Source organism: Haemaphysalis longicornis, unplaced genomic scaffold (genome assembly GCF_048455015.1).
Source record: "Haemaphysalis longicornis isolate Haplotype H1 unplaced genomic scaffold, Haemaphysalis longicornis Haplotype H1 scaffold_3, whole genome shotgun sequence".
In the NCBI taxonomy this organism is placed as follows: Eukaryota; Metazoa; Arthropoda; class Arachnida; order Ixodida; family Ixodidae; genus Haemaphysalis; species Haemaphysalis longicornis.
In genome coordinates, this window is record NW_027526335.1 from 8,507,362 (window position 1) to 8,527,238 (window position 19,877).

Here is a 19,877-nt window from a genome sequence, read left to right on the forward strand (position 1 = left end):
GCAGGGTCCCTTTAAGTCGAAAGGGGCACGTTAATGGGCACACTGGAAAGAAGGCGGCCGCACGCCACCGAAGAGGTTGTCGGGGCAGGAAGCCTTAAAGGGGCCATGCAGACGAAATACAAGTTTGTTTTATTCGACAGATTTCGTGTTTTATAGTGCCCCCAGCGCTTGTCCGGAAGCAAACGATGCTTTATTTACTACGAAATTATTCAAGTAAAAAATTTTGATTCCCCCGCCAAATTGTGTGTTTTAACGATGTCTGCAATTACAGCATAAGTGATCATAAGAACGGGTCTTCAAGCTAAACTTGGTGCGAAGCAGAGACTTGTTTACCGTTAGGCAACCTAGATGACGCCACCATACCGCAGCGGGCCGTTTTCTGCATTGTTTTTGGTCGTTATTGTACCTGGATTGTATTTGTTCAGGGAGAAATTAATCGTTTCGTACAACATAATGCTCGCTCGTCAAATATGGTCCCGTAAGACGCCGTCGCTTACGCCAATCGGCCATTGTCGCCCGAGACAACCCCTAAGAGCCGCAGTGTTGGGCAGCTAAAACAAGTATAACGCGCGATACCAACAGCAGTACGCATCGTACTTCTATGTTTACGTGTGATTTCGTAACTTCCATTGTTTATCCCGCTGCTACAAAAAGGATGTGCCCAAAATTTTAAAGCAAATAGCTCGTTCGGCCAGCTTATACACTCTGCGCCATTTGCGTTTGCTTTTGCCGGCCTCAGCCATCGCAGAGCTAGCGCGTATGACATCATAGGCTCTGTTGCGTGAAATGAGCCAGTGGGTCGCATAACCATTCCAGTTTTCTAGATGCAGAGCATCTGATTCACTCGCCTTGTCCCTCCGGCGTCGTCGTCGTCGTCGTCGTCGGCGTTGTCCGCCCCTCCCCCATTCTCCTCGCCGCGCCAGCTGCGCTCTCCGCCGCTCACCCCCTCTACTCTCCGATAGCGAACACTCTCTCGCGAGGGGCATTGAATTGGATTCGATTGGATTGGCTTGGATATGATAGGATTGGCTTGGCTTGGTTGGCTTCGCTTGGCTTGGATTGGATTGGGATTGGGATTGGATTGGATTAAAGTGGATTGTGTTGAATTCTGTTGCGTCATAGCCGCGGCAGGCGCGCTGGGGCCGGCGCATGTGCAGTACTCTCTCTTCCGCGGTTTCCTCTCCTTCGGGCGCGCTGCGCATATAACCGGTGTGCCGTTCTCCGGCGAAGCAACATCCCCGCTTGGCTCAAACACCTAGAGTCCACGCCGCTTTACAAGTACGCCAACGTCGTCATCGACTGGGACCGGCTTACGCAGTCCCCTCAACGTTATGCGCGCTATAAAACGCGGTCCCTTCGCCGCTCCGCGTATGCGTCGCATCTACACAGGGGTTCCCGCGAGGGGAGGTGGGAGTTTTTTCCAATTATATAGCTTATCTGAGAGAAGTTTACGTTTAGAATGGTGTCAGGATGATTCTAAGGAGGCAATCTTTCAAGTGATCCAAACTTGTGTTTTGTCTGCGTGGCCCCTTTAAGCCAGAGTTAGGCACAGGTGGCATGATGAAATGTGACCCCAACCACTAATATGTATAAAACGGCAAACAGCAGGGATTTGCGCTACGAATGCAAAGTACCCTCATCTTTGTTATTACCCGAAATCTACCTGACGTGATGTGCGTAGTATAGTAAGAGCCGCACTTATCATTACAGAAGCCACATGCAAGTATCGCCGAGGAACTTATCGTACTAGGCCCTTTGCGCTTATGTCCTACACCAGCTATGAAACAAAAACAGGGAATTATTTCTCTTTGCCCCAACAACTGCTTCCGCCGTATCGTCTTCGCTTTAGGAATTCACCAAAATGATATCTCCTTTGTTTTAATTTTATGTGATGCTGTTTTCAAAAACATTTCCCTGAGAATAGCAGGAACGAAAACTCTAATCTTCGACTGACGGTGCTTCATTGACGTCCGTGGTCTAGAATTCGCCGTCATAACATTGCGAGGTAATGAATCCGGATGAAAAATAGGCTAAAGCACGGTACACCTATTCGCGAAAAATTATTATTATTTGTAAAGCAAGAAGGTCGCTCAAGTTCCTTTGGGGGTGCTTTCAGGTTCGCCAGTGTGTTTTTCCGCATGCTAGGGACTCTCGTAGTTCTAATTATAACAGCGGGTTCTGGCTGGAGCAGCCAGTAAAAATCACACATCATTGGAAGCATGTCGTTCCTTACCCATGCAGTTAAGAAACACTACATGGAAAACTGAGAAGGCGAAAAAATGCGATTTACAAGACTCAGCAACGCTGGAACATCTAATCGGGCAGAATACAAGAAAACTATGGATGTATCTCAGGTTGTTGTGCCGGTACTGGTGTGGGTATCGATAACGGTATCGGTCCATCGGTGGGGATGGGGTTATCCGCTGGAACAGATTGTTGCTGCAAGGGTAACGGTTGCGTCGTTACGCGGTCCAGGATGTAGATGTCGAGGATGAAGGTACAGTCGCGCAGATCCCCGGCGTAGCTGGCGAAGTACAGCAAAAAGCAGAAAATGAACACCCACTCGGCGGCGATCGAGAACGAGGCGCTCGGTGGATACTGCGAAAACCAGAAACAAAAAACAAAACAAGCATACAGATATTCCCTCGCTTCCCCTTCATCACGTGCATCTTAACTGTGCATGTACTTCGGTAAAATGCGCTGTTTGGCTGGTTGGTGCATTATGAACTACGCAAATTGCTCGAACTGGACATACCGAGGAAGGAAGACAAATAATGCGTAACTCATAAGTATGAAAATTGCTCTAACTGGACATGCCGAGGAAGGAAGACAAATAATGCGCAACTCAGAAGTATTTATTTGCAGGATAACAACTTGCCTTAAATATGCTTCTACATAACATAAACCCATAAAAGCAGACAGCAACAGCGATAACACCACAACACTAAGAGCCCGCCTACCGCGTGCTGTCTAAAAAACAAAATTCATAGCCAAAATGTGATTATTGCGGTTCACTGATGCACCCACGATTTTTTAATGAAGTATGCTTCCGAAAGCTCATGCGCCTGAGTGTCACTGCTTGTCAATGATAATAGTTTCGTTGAGGCACGGCGTACGACCACAGTAACGGCAATAAATAAGCAAGTGTGATCCAGTGCCGTTCTTGATAGATAAATCGTGTTCTCTGAGGCGATCATTTATGCGACGCCCACTTTGCCCAATATATACCTTGTCACATGTGAGTGGTATCTGGTATCTGTATGTTCTGTTTGAGGCAAGACGCTAAGCTGACGAAAACCATGTGAACAGGAATACTTAAAAGGTCCGTATTCAATATTTTTCGCAGAATACTTCTCGCAGGATGCTCCAATGGTGCAACTCGGCTGTGAGGAGCGGAACAATGGAGCGCGGCAGATCAGGGTGAACCACTACGCCGGGCGCCGACTAGCTAGTAAATGTCTGGTTACAATAACATTAACAGCAAAAAATGGAGAGTGGGATTGAGGGAGACAGAGAGGGGGGAGGGACGGAGAACAGCATTTGAGAAATAGGAGCTATGCGGAAAACTGCAATTTGATAACGGCAGCGCTCTCCTTACCTTTACCCACGCCTTTACCCTCTTCTGCAATGACGACTTCGGCGAACTTCTTCATGAGACACCGCCTATCTAGAACGCACGGCACGCTAAAAAATAAAATCGACGTCAATCGTCAATTAAAACGCCTGGCGTAAAATGTACAGCCGAGCCTTCATAGAACGGTCGTTCTTTTTGTAGCGTGAGCTACTATGGCTGAGGTTGAGCAGTTTCGCGTGGCTCCTGGAAAGCCATGCTGCGCATGCGCGAGGAGCAGTGCTGTCTCACGGCGCACCGCTGGCGCGCCGGAGCCTCCACCGCCGCCGCGATTCGACTGGATTGGATTGGATTGGAATGGATTGGAATGGATTAGAAATCATCTTAGTAGCAGTAAGCATGATAATCAGCTAATCATAGACAACCTAAGAATAAGCAACTGAACCTTAGCTCACGCTACGTTTATCCTGGCATAGCCGAGCTAAGCCACTGTGAATTTTTTTGGCTTCTCTTCACAGCGGGGAATTTAACAGTAGCCAAAGGGTCATCCGGCTTAGCAATTATTCGGATTTACAAAACCGAGTGTCTGAACGTCACCTGGCTGTGCCACTTGGATTCGTAGCAAGTCATTACAAATTAGAAGGAAGGAGAGAAAGAGAGAGGGGGAGAGAAAATCAGAGAAAAAAGGGGGGAGGGGGTGTTACGCGTTCATTTGCCTCTTCGCAACCGTAGTGACCGCAACTAACACGGGTCTCCTCTATTATTGCTCCCGGACTCACCACGGAATGTTCCAGACGCAATCTAGTATCGTTTTTCGCATGTATTTCTACGGCGCTTCCTGTCCCAGTAGAGTCCGTGAACTACCACCCGCTGATATCGGCAAATCGCAAATCGTGGGGCGCACCATGCTCTGGCATTAGGAATACGCGTTATCGCCATCGTGACGTAGTAACGACATGACAGCGAGCGCAGTGACTTTGGCTTCCGTAATCTGCGCAGTCATGCCGGCGAAGTTACAGCTCAGGTCGCAGCGACAGCAGCTGAAGCTATGTAACAGACCAGCGCCTGGCGCCATGACAATGCAAGTAGAAGTGTCAGCCGCGAGACATCTGTTTTTCAGTCGCAAGGCATTTGTTGTGTCGTCTCGTTGCATGTGCCAGTGCGCTCCAGTGGTCAGCGAGCGTACTGCTTTAGCTACGCGATTCTTCCACGCGCCATCTTAAGTTTTAAAATGGTGTACACTCACGGCCTCTTGATAGATGCAACTGCATTTTTATCCAGCGGATGGTGTGCAGGGGTAACATAGTTCGGTGTAAAAATGTTCACTGAAGAGGACTCTCCACCCAAGTGCCTTTTTCTAACGAAACACACCCAGGAACATCCTGGGAAGGTGAGCTCCAGCCTTCTACGATTGTTGTTTCCAGGATTCACAAGGCGAGAATTTTATTACATCTTTCTCCGTATTTTATCTGCATGGTGAATAGTATCGGAACGTTTAAGTTACGGAAGTAAGGCTCGCTCTGCTGGAAAGAAGGAAGTTGGTGAAGCTCTCACACGGAACGTCGCGTTAAAGCAACTATAAAACAAACAATGCGTAATAATGTTCATCGCAGGCTGGTATTTACGAGGTTTTGGACCAGGACAATGAATTGCGGAACGGTACTTTCGTACGTTGAAGAATACAGGCTCCCATAAGTGCTACATTCATGAAGACGGCTTTTGTTTATTCCGGGTTGATACGAGAAGCATAATGAGCAAAAAAAAAAAAAAAGCGCTCCCTTCTTCGCTAGATAAATAAAGCACTGTGGCATAAAGAAATTGAAAACTCCGGGTATTACGAATTCAAGGCCATCATAAGAAGCTCCGGCTTCATGGATTGAAGTCGTGTGACTCCGTCCTTGAGCCGAAATGGTTTTCTAGTAGTAGTAGACGCCTACGAAAGCGTCACATGGTAACGCAGGCGTCAGCATGCGTGAACGGTGGCTTAGACAGAAACTGAGTACAAGTACGGGGTCAAAGCAGCGAAGTAAACGCATTCACAAACTTGTGAGAGCAACCCCCCGTCCCCTTAACTTCCTATAAGTTTGAAAGAGACAGGCAGAAGAAAAAAAAAACTCGGGTATCTGTGACATCGCCGACAGCGATTTCGTCTCCAGCCTAAAAGTTAACTCTACCCGTAGCGGTGGGTTTGGACGTGTATATGAATTGCTGCTCAATGTAGCGGCACAAATTTACGACGAGGATTCTGTCATGATAACAGCTAAGACAAATTTTAGTAGTCTGCCGAGGTATGCTGGCCACAACAGCCTAAAAGCGCGATATTCAAATCATACTGCGGCATTTGCTCTACCATGAGGTGGCACTGTAGCCTGACTGGAAAATGTCATTCCTGCGCTCATGTTAAAGCACTGATGGCCTCTATCTGGCCTCAGCCGCGATAGAACAGTGGATTTTAGATGAAAGGGTAGCCGCCCAGCGGGAAAAGGGAGAAGTCATGGAAGGGCAAAGTGCACTCACATTGCGGGCGTAATGTTTGAACAGACTTTGGTTGGCCGACTCCACTGTAGTCGTTTCGAAAAGCGTCATTCTCCGCAAGTTGACAATGGGGTCGTAAAGGGTGTCACGGTATGCCTGGAAAGGAGGCAGCAAAGCGATGTACTAGTAGCGCTTGTATAGCGACTTGACTTTCATTAAGCACATTTTGCTCGGTTTCATTCAAGATCAAAGCGGCCCTGGAGTTAATTTTTATAACTCGTGATTGTGATTGCATTCTGCCGTGAGGCTTAATTAGTCCTCAAACGTTTAGCTGAAATTTAGGGCCGTACTCGTCAGGGCGGAAATTTCGATGCGACTGACAGCCTTCTGGCGACTAAATGTAGCGAATGCACTGTCACCGGTTCGGTATTAGTTCCGGACTTCACTACTTTGAAGCGAGGTTTTTATGCTATTTCAGTCTTCAATATTTTAATGTCGCACTAGTTATGGCACTAATTCGCTATTAGCTTGTTGAAGCGCAGTTTATAAAGTTAAAAGCGCTCGCTATACTCGGAATCTGTCACAGTCAAGGGTACTAAAGCATCGGTGGGAACAAGCGAAAACGGCAATTTTGAATGCAGCTATTTCACAAAAAAAAACGCATATAAATTGACGAAAAATACTGAAGACGGGTAGTATTAGGTGATTAATGTTTGTAACTCTTTTCCGTGTATCTTCGAGAGGTTATCTGCATATTAAACTTGCAAGACTTACAGTCGATGAGATAGGACTGCTCGTACGAGTTATCTGCCAAGTTCCAACCTAGGACTCCGATTTAGATTTAGCATTAACTTCATTTGACATGGAAGTATTCGCAATGATAGCTTAGAATTTAACGACAAATTTCATGCCGCAACGAGACGCAGTATATCCACGAGCTGTAGATGTACAAAACAATCAGAATGGATCATGTTACAGAGTTACTTCTGTAGAACTGGAATTGGTTAGAAAGCATACGAATGCTGCCCTATAACGAGCGAGAACAGTTTTGTGTGACGAATACGAAAATGTTCTTTATTTCTAATCTATTATGAAATATGATTTCTTTTTCGTTTTCATTACCCTAACGACCCTTGCAGGCATTACATTAGGGGTTAGCAACAGATTTGCACGATGAACTCTGAACAGCAGAACAGTTACTAAAGTTTCTACAAAAAAGTGGGTAAAAATACAATAAAACGGTAACTGCGCATAAAAAGACACGTGTAAATACAAAAAGAAGAGAAAATGTTTCAAGAACGAATGTCAGGCTAAAAACACCGGACAGAGCAGTGAATTGAGCTTTCATCCTTAGAATAAACGTACCCTGTCGACGTGGATGTCCTCGCCCATGGGCGCGTAAGAAACCACTGAAAAAAACCGAAGTTAAAGAAACCTGCAACTTGCCACTGTGTGTATTGACGATTTCCCTGCTTTGCTTGCAAACACCGTGGTGAGGTGTTTTTTTATTTTCACTGCTTCTCACAGAAAAAGCAGACACACGATTATTAAATGTCTACTGAAGTGCTCCTTCACCCAGTGCACTCTGGGATCTATTCCAATATTTTAAAACACTCCAAACTTAATCCAAATTTCACAGAGTGGTCATGGCCAATTCCAAATTGCTCACAGCTGAATTTTTATTTTGTTTAGGACTTCTATTACTTTCATGCAATGTGAGAATACGAACTGCAGCGCGACGGAAATTCACGACGTACACAATATATTTAAACCAAAACTTAAGCTATTCACGTGGTCCAGAGAAACTTACTGGTCTATGGTCAAAGCATCTGTTCGCCGAACTAATATCGAATTAAGCGCTTCTAATTCCCTCTCAAATTTCTTACCCGAGTAAGGTTGCTGTAAGTGGGCCCCGCCGTGCTGACGCTTAGGCGATTTTTCCCGTACATTTTCTGCATCCACAAAGCTACGGTTGCCTAAATTTCTGGAAAGATGGTTATTTAGAGTCGACGAGCCTACCCCTGCTTTAAGGAATGATTCCTCCCAGAAGCGGTCTTAACAGCAATTCTATAAGACTAAAAGTCTTCTGCTGTTGCCGTCAACGAACGAAGTGCGGACACACAGCAGTTTACAGACAAAAAATTTCGCTGACGATAACGATACTCCTTAATGCGCGCAGGGAGAACTGCAGTCTCCTGGGTGACGGCGCATAGGGGCTGCATCTCACGAAGTGACGCCGCATCAACTAACGTCGGAAGGCGCGCGATATACTCTGGTGTTGTCTCGAGGGGGACCGCGCCTTTCGCTATACTTTCATCCTCAGCTTTCGTGCTCGCTCTATCTTCGGTGGCCCCTTTGTTCTTTCAGTTATCTCGTAGCGCTTGGCTGCCGCAGAGGATGTCTCACACCGTCTCGGCATACCCCTCCCCCCCCCCCTCCCCCCCCCCCGGCATTATCGCCATACTTTCCTCCTCCGCTTTCCTGCTGTTCTATTTCGTTTGTTTTCGGCGCCCCCTTCGTTAGCTCGGTTACAACGAGGGACGACGGCGCCGTGAAACCACAGGAGCGGGCGCTTAAGTGTTAAGTGCTGGGCGCTAATACAGTGCATTGTTGCCGCCAAGTGCGACGAGCCCCTTCGTAGTCAGCCAGTCAGTGAAATACGCCTACGTGCGTCAGCCCGTGAACGCCCACGTGGCCACTTGATTGCCATTGGAATCCTGAGAATTGCTTGTAAATGTAGATGTCTAATGTCAAAAAATGGGACAACTCGGGACATTTGATGTATAGTTCCAAGAATACCAGCCCTAAAATACACGGAGAAGAACGAAGGGGAAGACACCGTGCATAGCGCTATGTGTTACTCCCTTCTTTGTCCTTGTGTGTTGTTTAGCTATGATCGTTTTCGAAGAGCGTAGTGCACCGCGCTACGACAGCCCGTGGTTTATTAAGACCGAAAATGAATCTAGTTGCTGTCTTACTGCTCGAAGTCAAGCATCGCTTAACGGTCAAGGGGCCAACAGGAAGGGAAGCACACTACCTTGCGTGCGTGCCTTTCTGATTTATTGTCCTTACAGCGTTCTGCATGTGATTCCCTGCAAATTTTAGAGCAGGCATTCCACCCACTTAACTAAATTCTGGCAACGAAACAGCGCTAGATGCTGGCAGCGAAACTCTGTACATGGCAGATGTGACGTCACGAGTTGCGCAACCACTGATTAAAAGCAAAGGGGGTGGGCTTTGCCTTGATGCTCATGATGGTTGTAAGAACCGAGCAGTCGCAACGGACACACATTGCGGACAAATCTCGAAAGGTTTCAGTCATGACTTACATTGGGTATAGTCTTTCCGCACGCTTCCTCGGTATTCGCGATGGGTTTTTTTCGAAAGGAAAACCTTCGTTTCTCTTTCCCCGGTAGAAAGAACTAGGCAACTTCGAAAGCAAGGGGCGTGCAGCTTCGTTCGCGAAGGATACTGAACACGACGCTGACGCTGGCGACGGCGCTGAGCAGCGTCTTCGCGGGGACGCAGCCCGTCGGGACGCCCAGTCTGCTGTTGAGCGCGTACATGAGCCTCGTCTGTACCAGCATGTGCACGAACGCCGACACGAAGAACAACAGGGCACCGGTAAGGTGCGGCACGAACACCGGCCACACCTGCGCAGCAGGGAAACCATAGTGCACGCTGCAGGTAGCGCGCAACACAGGTAGGAGGGTACGCAGTTAACACAAATAACGATTCTGAGGCAGCCGCTATTTCGCCAAAACCTACCACTACACGGCAAGCCCGTTCTTCGGAAAGTGAGTACCTGCCTGTTTGCGTGTACGATTAATCACCGTCGATTGGACAAGAGGGTGGCGAAAGGTTAGTTTCTTTGCGGTTGCTGTTGTCGGTGCTGGGCAGTCAGTTCTCAAAGTGGCCACGTAATTGACACGGATACGGTTTTGTTCTTCTTTAAGTCGTATTATTCGCTGTGCTGTGCTGTTCAGCTCGACTAATGTCTATTTCTACTGCATATCGCAAGTCTACTGCCTTACTTAGTCAATTTCAAAGCGCGAGAGAAAGTAAAGTGCAAAATTGTTTAACTGCATACCACAATGTCGTCGTACAGAATCTCAGTGTGATTCAAAACAGAAGATATGTTCCAAATTTTATTTCCGGCATATATTTAGTTATGAAAAACAGCTGAGAGCTACTTTATGATTAAGTAAATCTGCAGAGAGAGAGAGAGAGAGAGAGAGAGAGAGAGAGAGAGAGAGAGAGAGAGACGGGCTTAATATTGTGGGCTTGGAGCTGATGGCGGGACGACTATCGTGAGCCTTCCACTAACTCTCTCATTTCCAATAATAGGAGATTTGGTGATTATATAACTCAGGGCATCTTTCCAAAGTACATTTTTGCTCCAGGACTCATGCTACGCTGGACGGAGAGTTTGCGAAGACAATTTGTATAGGCAGATGAGATGCTACACAGTATAATTAATACAGACTCCTCCAGGGTAGCGATCGCGTTCAGCATGCAGCACAGCGAAACGAAAAACGCTCGCAAATTAAAGTATTAGTATCGCTTTAAAAACACGTATAACACCCGAGTTCATTTTTGTTTTATAATAATTACAGCCTATACGTTTCCAACATGTCTTCGACTTGCGCCCCGCGTGTTTTACCATGCACTTACGCATCGGCCTGACCAATGACGCCTGTATAACGTTTCCTCTCCCGTCAGCCAGCGAACAGGCAGTCTCCTGTTGCTCTCTCTTTCCCTTTTCCGTGCGCCAGCCTTCGCATACGTGTGCTCTCGACTCGCGCAGTAACCCGCTTGGCAGCGCTGCTTCGTGAAAACTATATCAAACAATTTACATAATTTGTCCGCACTTCGCGAGGTGGCGCGCCTATCGCTATGTTTTTCTCTGTGCTTGCCTGTAAAGCTCGAGCAGTTACGTTACAGTGTCTGATGGTGGAAATAAAAGGTTAGGGGAGGTCCTCACATTCGCGAAGCCGCACCCGCCATGTCGACGAGCCCACTGCGCCCAGCACTCTTTCTCATTCTCCTCTGCCGTTTCCGGTTTGATACAGTCATGTCTCGTTAATATGGACGCCTCCGTTCCCAAGAAAAACCGTCCATAATAACGATTCAAGGTCAAAAACACGAACTTTAAGGAACACATGCTGAGGGCGTCTGTCTTTTAAAGTGGCATGTTTCCTTTTTCAGCTGAGCGGAAACCTCGGTCCGTTTACGCTTAACATCAGCTACTGCCTCCGCTGAACTGACCAGAGAAGCGTACAGCCTTGTCTTTTATGCAAATCAGATATTGACACGAACTTGTACCGCCCTCTTATCCTGAGCCGCACCGGACAATCTTGTTTTATAGAAAAAGGGTGTCACCCTGTCATTCACTACCCTATAGAGTGTTGTTCCCCGATCCCGAATGTTCCCTACCTAATTCCATGGCACTAGAAGGAAGACCGTTCCGAGATAAATGCATGCTTAGGCTTTGTATGCTTCGCCCAACAGTGAGTTCCTGGCACGCGCTGAGGCCTCTGGGGGTCAACAGTCATTTTTTTTTATATTTTTGCTTTGCGAACCCGTGTCCATAGTAACGAGACAAAAATGCCTTTATTTACCCGTTTCGTCCCCAAAATAGCCGTCCATAGTCCGGACTGCGGTTTCTATATTAACGGGGCATAATTGCATGGCGAAAGACCGGTCGCGGAACATTTTGTCCATATTGCGAGGTTTCCATATTAACGAGACATGACTGTAACAGCTTCGCGATACGGGCGGATCGCGAAAGCGAAAGCAGACGACTGGAGCAGTGTTTGGGTTCGTACAGTACGGCGTTCTTTGTGCCTTACGCGTCAGCTGCGCACGAGGATAAGTGGCTGCAGTGCTTTGCAAGATGCCTCACTGTTGCGTGCCCGGTTGCTAGTCGCTACCAGCGCACCTTCTCACTGGCAGACCGATAAGGATGAAAAACCACTGCGCGGAATCGACGAGATATCGCCTCAAGAGAACGGCAACTATGCTCACCGACGCCAATTATTAACCATCGGATGTTACCTTTGAAGGAACATTACACCACACAGGAAATGGCAGTAGAGGAAACGCTGCGAAATCAGTTGTAGTGCACCGATTGCAGACTACGACGACGCCGTAGTGACTGCGCTGTGTTGCCAGTGTAGCGAGGCAGCCACAGTCAGAGCCGTAAAAAATTGTCCGTGGCATTTAGCCAGATTTAGCCATCGCAGCCGTAAAAAAAAATAGGCAAGACTGTTAACGGGCTCATTAAAAATGACGTCACTTCCTCCACACTTATTTCCAATGCATTGGGATGCTAGGGGCCTCTCCTGAGTTTTCTTTCCTCCTAGCAGTGTCTAGTACGTGAGGTGGAGCACATAGAGTTCCTGTGTAAGCTTCGCCGGAGTTACGGGTCTAATCTCCACGAGCCGCCGCGCCACCGGTTACACAGTGGCAGGAAAGCCCGCTTTCAGTGCTGCGCAGTTCAGCGCAGTTCAGCGGCTGCGGTTGCCGCGCGAAGCGGCCGGGAGCACACGCACGCGCTGTCTTCGCCCCGCCTCTGAAACCGGCGCGGCAGCTCCTACATGCGGTACGGGTGGCTTTCCCGCACGGCTTGAAACTCATAGATTGCTCATAGACGCACAGTTCCGCTCCCGTTGGTACAGCGTACTGGAAGAGAGCGGTGTGTCATTGTGGGCCGATTAGGGGGGCTCCCTTTTGCGATGAAAATTTTTGCTGAGGAACTCCTGTTGTAAGCAGCGCCCCTGGCAACCGCTGCTTGCCAGTTGGTTTCAGAAGTTTTGTTTGTTAAAATTTTCCCTATTTATTGCTCTAGATAGTCTTATTTCTTCATTTTATGGTATAAAGTTTTATAAAACCCGTCAAATAACTGTTGAGTTTGATCTAAAAACATATTGGGGGCGCTGGCTGCAACAGGATTTCTCTGGGGAACGCCTGCGCCCCATACATTTTTTTTCATCGCAGAAGAGACCCGCGCTGCCCATTGGTTTTTCCCCCGCACGACACACCTTACCTTCTAGTACGCTGTACCTACCGTAGAGGAATCCTAGGGGCACCCCCGTGCTCGTGCCATACCACGGGTAAATAGGCAGCCGAACTAAGCGCCCCACTCTTCCCATCGGGAAGCGGGTGACGCGACAGATAATATAATATCATACAGGCGGCGTTGGTCTGACACACTCCCAGGCAGACGGACGTAAAGGGCGGTACTTGCAAGCTCCCGCAGTTTGAGACTACTCACCCACTGGCCATCCCGGCGCACGTGCGACATGGGGTTCAGCGCCACCACGGCCATGCCGAGGCAGGAAAACGTGGCCGAGGCGAGCGCCAGTGAGCTGAGTCGCCTGGCCGCGAGGCCCGTTGCCTCCATGATGGCCAGGTTTCGCATGTGGTGCAGGTACATTACGGGAAAACCTACGAGGCACCCGTCGGCAGGTGCACCGGTAATGAAATCAAAATAAGTTAAACGACTATCACCAGCGCACGGCACTTTAGGAGGCCATCAAAGCAAAATACAAGTTTGGTTCGTCGCAAAGACTGCTTTGTCCCGATAACAATGATACAAATTTACCGTAAACTTCAAACAAATGACGGGGGTAGGGAGGCAATGGTTCCCCAACCCCTTCCCAGCGGTTTCTCGAAGACGTCACAGAATCTTGTTTGAGCGATCAGATGCCGCCCACCGAAGTCACCGCAAAGAAACATGGCTGGGCATTGTAGTGAGGCTTCTGGTTCCGTTTTATCGCATAGCTTGAATGCTAACATGCAGGTAACGCATTGTAACGGCTTCTAGTGCTGGCTGCGCCTCTCCTGCCCGTAATGAGTCACTGTGACGCGAAATTGAAAAGTCGGTCAACATTTCTTCCGTTTTTTAAAGACGTTAGTCTTTCTTGGGCTACTTAAACCCAGAAATTTTGGTCTGCCTGTATGTATGTCTGTTTGTCTGTCTGTCTATGACTCGATTCAGCCACCCGGCCAAAGTGAAACGAAGTCCTTGCAATAGTCTTATATACTAACAGCCAAATCTAAACGTCTAAGTCCAGTTTACATGTTCATACTTGTCAACATTGTTGAACAAGAACAAGGCATTACGCAAATATAAGACAGAAAATTAATGCGCAAGGGATATTTACAGTGTTTCTTTATAAAAAATTATAGATGCTTTACTTTTATGAAATGAAATATATACATTCACAACAGAAAACAAATCATACTTTCACCTGCTGTCGCCCGCGCCACTATAGCTACTGGCGGCATTTTAAGAAACCAAGCGGCAACAGTTACGAAAGGTTCCTCTAGATAGGTTCCACGATCTGCTTGGAACGCACGTGGAGTAGGAAAACGCGGTTCTTTAAACGTTGAAGTAGGGCGCCTCGATTCACGCGCGTCTCCACCGTACGGCAGCGATGGAATCGAGCAGACTCTGCATCGAGGCATCCGGCCTATTTAAAGTGACTTGAGCAAACCTTTAGCGTGTTTACCTTGGGAGGAGCGCGATGCAAGAGGAGCAACATGAGAGGTGAGCGGGAAAGTTAAGGGAGGCATTTACTTAGCAAATGTCGACAAAGACTGTCGTCTTTTGCCGACATTTGCAACGAAAGGAGCAGATACGCGGCCAATTTTTTTGGGCTAAAAAACGTTCTTTGTGGCAGGAATGGCGCTGAGTGCGTTTCCAAAGGCTGTTTTTTTTTTTTTTTTCGAATTGAACAAAGTTGTCTTGTCTTCATGGCCCCTTTACGTCGCGTTTCCATTGCTACCACAGAAACGCAGAAAAGCCAGTTTCTGCCGCGTCGGCGTCATCTAAACGGCAGGCTTCGCTCGAAACTTGCAGCATAGTCACCGTGCCAGCAGGCTTGGACGTGCTTCCATGGGGCTGCGCTAGCTCTCTGCGATGCGCTTTTGTCGCAGCCATGTATCCGGGTATTTTGATGCGACAATCGACGCACGTCAGCATGAGGTTTTGTGTTTCTCAAAAATGAAAGAAAATGGCACCGAAACGCTTAGCAAAGTCGTGAATTACCGATGTAGAAAGTTACAACATAATAAGAAAGGCTCGATAAGTTGTGTCGTTAAACGAGCCGTAGGGCTTCAGTTGTCTACGCCAGCACACGAAATAAGGGTGGAAGGAGCCGTACGTACCCATGACAATCATGATCACAACGCAAAGCCCAAAGAGGCCGCTCTGCGGTGGGTCACCGCTAGCGTCGCTGCGGGGAGAGAAGACTGTGTTGTAGTTTTTTTAAATGCAGAGCATTTCAGTAACTCACGATGTCACCCGCGTTGACGTCCGTAGTCGTAGTCCGCACCCCTCCCCCTACACTATATATATAAAAAAATACTATCCGGCGCCTGGTTTCGATCCCTCGACCCTGCGGGCGGAACGCAATGTACATGGTGCTCTACCCACTGCGCCACAAAGCCGACACAGAATGGGAGGCTACGAACGCGCCTTATATCCTTGACTCATTCAAACTACGTCAAGAAGCTGCTGATACAACGCATTCACTACCACCAACTCCCCAAACACTAAACGTTAACGCAATACACCCACCCCCTATGCGACGCATTTACTCGAGTCCCCCTCGCGGGGAGATGGGCCCAATTTTTTTCAAAGAACGACAGAGCAGTGGAATTTACTGCCGGGTGAGATTAGGAGTGCATAGATAAAACAATTTCAGCTTTTTCTTGAAAGTCGTGTCTAATAAATAGTTCCTTGCTTTGTTGTGTTGGTATGTGCGCCCGTCCTGCAGTTCCCACTCATTGGATGTATAACGATGATTTTGTGTACATAGGCATCTACAGGATTGGGATTTTGTTCTGAATGGAATTGCCATGTGCGTACGTGTGTATATTGTATTTCTTGTTCCCTGAAGTGATGCGTTTCTAATCGCTGCTCTGTATTTCAACCACTCCTGCTATAGACCTTAAAGGGCTGCAGTATGTGTAAATAAAATAAAATAAATAAGCCACTTCTACGCACCGTGAACGCACATTGAAACATAGATGGTTATTCAGAACAAACTTTTTCCGCGGCTCACTCGACAACACTGCGTACAGGTCAGAATACGACGATCTACGGATTTTCAAAATAGTCAGTCCAATATTACACCGGGTGAATATTAGGGGCGAAGCCCATTAGGGGAGGGGGCTGTTGGCGTCGCCTGTCGTTGTTGTCGTATCATCTAGTCACGGTACTAAAACACCGGAAAACTTGTTTACACCTCGTGCTAGAACGTACTCAGTGTTGTACGGAACGGCGTCCCTGGAACTAGTTCCTTTTTGGAGGAAAGAAGGGACGCCACCGTTCCATTAATGGTAGGTGGAACTGTAACGGTAACTCGTTAGGTTTATGAAGGAACGGCAGGAGCGGCGTTCCTTCTGCAAACGTTACATTGCTAGGATTTGGCTGTTTTTGATGACAAGGCTGGAGTCCAAAAATCCACATGTCGGTAATGTGTTTCTCTTCCTTCAAGCTGGCCACTTTGCCTGCGCCATTCAGCGGAACGTGCTTTCTCGAAAGCCGCTAAGGCAGAAGAATAATCACGCATCCGGCCGAGCTTGTGCTTGCTTTCATGGCGGCGGAGCTCAAGCAGCGTTCGACAGGTGAATAGCGCAGCCACGAGAATGCTTTTCATCTTCAATCGTTTCTCTGGAAAGGCCAGGATGCGCGTCTGGCGTGGAAAGGTTGTTTAAGACCGAGCGGCGATGCAGGTTCCTGGTGAAATCACCGTATCCGTAAATTGTCACGGGTAATTACAACATTAGTGCACGCGAGGCGCGGGTGCGTTGCTATACTATGAGGTATAGCAACGCACCTCATAGCATTGAAGGGGGGGGGGGGGGGGGGGGGGTATAGATGGTTGAAAAGGGACGGAAACTGTCTGGCGTGGGCTGCCGACAGGGTAGTTGCGCTCGCTGTGGGGTCATTCGAAGTGTCACCGGCTATGAATAGGGCTGAGCGCGCCGCAGTGTCTCGGAATGTTGTACTGCTCGAAGTTACAAAGTACGCATGCAGTTCGTCACGGCGTGGTCTGTGGATCGACGGGAATAGTCGACGGGAGTGCCAAGACCTTTTGTATTGCACACGTCGTGTTGACAAAGGATAGGAATTCCGTCATTGTTGGGCATAATTTCGTCGCGTGCCGTATGGACAATACCTGAGAGAGGCCGCCGGAACGTGGACGGCGAGCGTTTAGAGTTACTTGAGTTGGTCGGCTTCAACCTGTGCTTTGATTTTTTATAGTGTAAATGTTTTTTACGCACGTGATTATGCTCCGCGTTATTTCCTGTGCTTTTCCCTTATGCGTATTTCTAACCATTTCTATTTCTATTTCTCTTTTTGGTTGTTTACTTTATCTATTACCTTGATTGTGCTCGATATACATTGTAATTCTTGCGCGTAGATTTCATGTGTGACTACGCTGCTGACTTTAATTTTTCTTCTTTTTCTTGATTTGAACTTGTATTGTGAGCCGTGTAGTCATTACTTGTTCTTTTGTGTTTTGTTACTCGCAAATTTGTGCTGTATGATCTGCACAGCTTCACTTTCGTAACCCCCTTACTCAATTCCCTGCACAGGGCCTGTAACGCATTAAAAAAAACCTGCAATATTGTAATAAACATTCATTAAACGCCTAGGTATACGCTCCTTTCGACACAGTTTCCTATGCAAGAAATTTAATTATGTTCCAGCATATAAAGTTTTATTTGCACATCTTAAGCGCAGTAACCGTACTGCGCATTTGTAAGACCGAAGTGGAAAGTGCCATATGTGTTGCACGCATAATAGACGAGCACCAAAATCGCAGTTAGGCATGTCTGGAGTTTGTCCGGTGCTCCCTGACACGGGGAGGCGTGCTACATCCCTACAGGAGCGTTTCTTTTGATTCTTTTAGGGGAAAAGCTCCTAAAGCCATGGGTCTGTCCATCCCTTGTGTCTCGTGGTACGTGACCACCGCATGCTTTCGGAGATGTCGCAAAGTGGGCCGCGTTGCACGCGCAAGAACCGGCTGCAACCGGCAGCGCAAACTCGGCACCGGGAGCGCGAGCTTGTCTGTGTTCACCAACGGAGGCGCGAGCGCACGTGCACTGCGAGGGGGAGATCACGCAAGAGATCACGCCACGAACGCAGGCAGTCGTTCTCGGAGATCGAACGAGACGCAAGGACCTTCGCTCGTTTCCTCTCGTCTTGTTCGGGCACAAGTTCGCCCTAAATAAAAGTTCTTTCTTCACCGTTGTGTCCCATCCTACGTGACAAATTGTGGTGGAGGTGCGGGGTAGTCCTTGATGGCGCGGGGTCTTTCACCAGGTCTGGGCCTGGGAGCATTGACTCCGAAAATAAAAGTTGATTTGTACAATGTACGCACACAGTCTTACGTCTTTCTTAATGATGTAATGGGCGAACTTTCACGGGAGAGTTACGGTTACCGATGATCTCCCCCTCTCGAGCTTCGCCCCACTTATCATTCATTCCGTGGATATGGCGTGATTTTTTATCTGCAGATAATCTGCTGCCGGTGGTGTTAGTATTCGTATAATATACGTAGTTTGGTGTGAGCTTTAAATTTCACACTTTATTTCGCCTCGGGATTATCCGACACAATACTTTACTTTAAAAAAATGAAATGTAACGTTAATGTAACGACACATTCCAATGTTCGAAGTGGAACTGGAACGCGTTCCTTTCACAATAAAGGAACTTCTAACGGATACTTGTTTCTTCAAAATTGGGAAGGAACGAGGAACGAGCTTTCGTTCCTGTTTTAGAGGAACGTGTACAACACTGAACGTAACGAGTACTAAAATAACACCGGGACACTCGGGAAGGCCTCGCGCTGAAGAGCTTCGTGCTTCAAAGACAAGCGACTTTTACAGCGAAGCTGTATGCCTTGTAAGGACGCAGCCCCTACGTGCGCCCGCGGAGGGTGATTACACTGCAGTGAGTGCCTGTCGAACACCGATAGTGGCGTCAGTGCGTCATGTGCCCGTGCGCGCGTGTGCGATGAACAGTGAGCCGCAACGAACACGTGTAGTGCGACAGAATTAGGAACATGCGCACAACCAACTGAGTGGCTTAAAAGCGGCGCTCACAAGGGCAGCGGGGGAGTGCGCACTGGGGGACATGCGAGAGCAGCTGCGGCTGCGGGCGGCGGCGAGCCACGACCATGACGCCCGCGGACAGCGAGGAGCAACCAGCGTCCGCGGCGGCGCTCTTCACCCGACGTCGGCACAAGTGACTGAAGACGTCGTCGTGAGTGTACAGTACCATGCTGTAACTTTCTGGACAAGCAGGGCTTCAACAGCCGCAATGTTTTCTTTACGCGCTTTCCGCGCTTGCTTGCTGTGCTCTCTTTATAGTGCCTCCCAACTTGCTTTCTTTGTTTTTTACCGTCTTGATTTTCCCGGAATAAACCGGTGATTTGTTCTCATGCGGATTGGAGTTACTTGTTGGGGCGGGTTCGAGCTCGCGAACCCTTTACGCTCGAATGGGGATCCTTCAACCTCTACCCCCCAACGGTTTCATCTCCGTTGGCAAAAACGCCAAGATGCCAAGACTTTTACAACAAAGCTGTATACCTATACCCCCAACGGTTTCACCTCCGTTGGCAAAAACGCCAAGACGCCAAGAATACACTTATATACTGCAGGCTTCGCCCCTCCCCAGGTTTCACGTTAGTAGAGATGGCCCGGGATTTTTTTTATACTAGCAGTTTTAGAAGATCGTGAGAGATAAGAGCAAATTTCAGACCAAGAGTTTGGCGTGCACTGGTAGGAAAGTACTTTCAAACAGACTAGC

At 48.1% G+C, this 19,877-nt stretch overlaps 1 protein-coding gene across 1 annotated transcript; it reads right to left on the reverse strand.

The window, feature by feature from the left end:
• Positions 1-1,152: 1,152 nt before the first annotated feature.
• LOC144173170 (uncharacterized) lies at positions 1,153-15,285 on the reverse strand. The gene is made up of 6 exons (XM_077701676.1): positions 15,221-15,285; positions 13,323-13,495; positions 9,519-9,699; positions 7,412-7,455; positions 6,089-6,202; positions 1,153-2,598 (listed from the first exon to the last, which is right to left on the reverse strand). The coding sequence occupies exons 1-6, from the start codon at positions 15,231-15,233 to the stop codon at positions 2,338-2,340; spliced, it is 786 nt and encodes a 261-aa protein (XP_077557802.1). The 5' UTR covers positions 15,234-15,285; the 3' UTR covers positions 1,153-2,337.
• Positions 15,286-19,877: the final 4,592 nt, after the last annotated feature.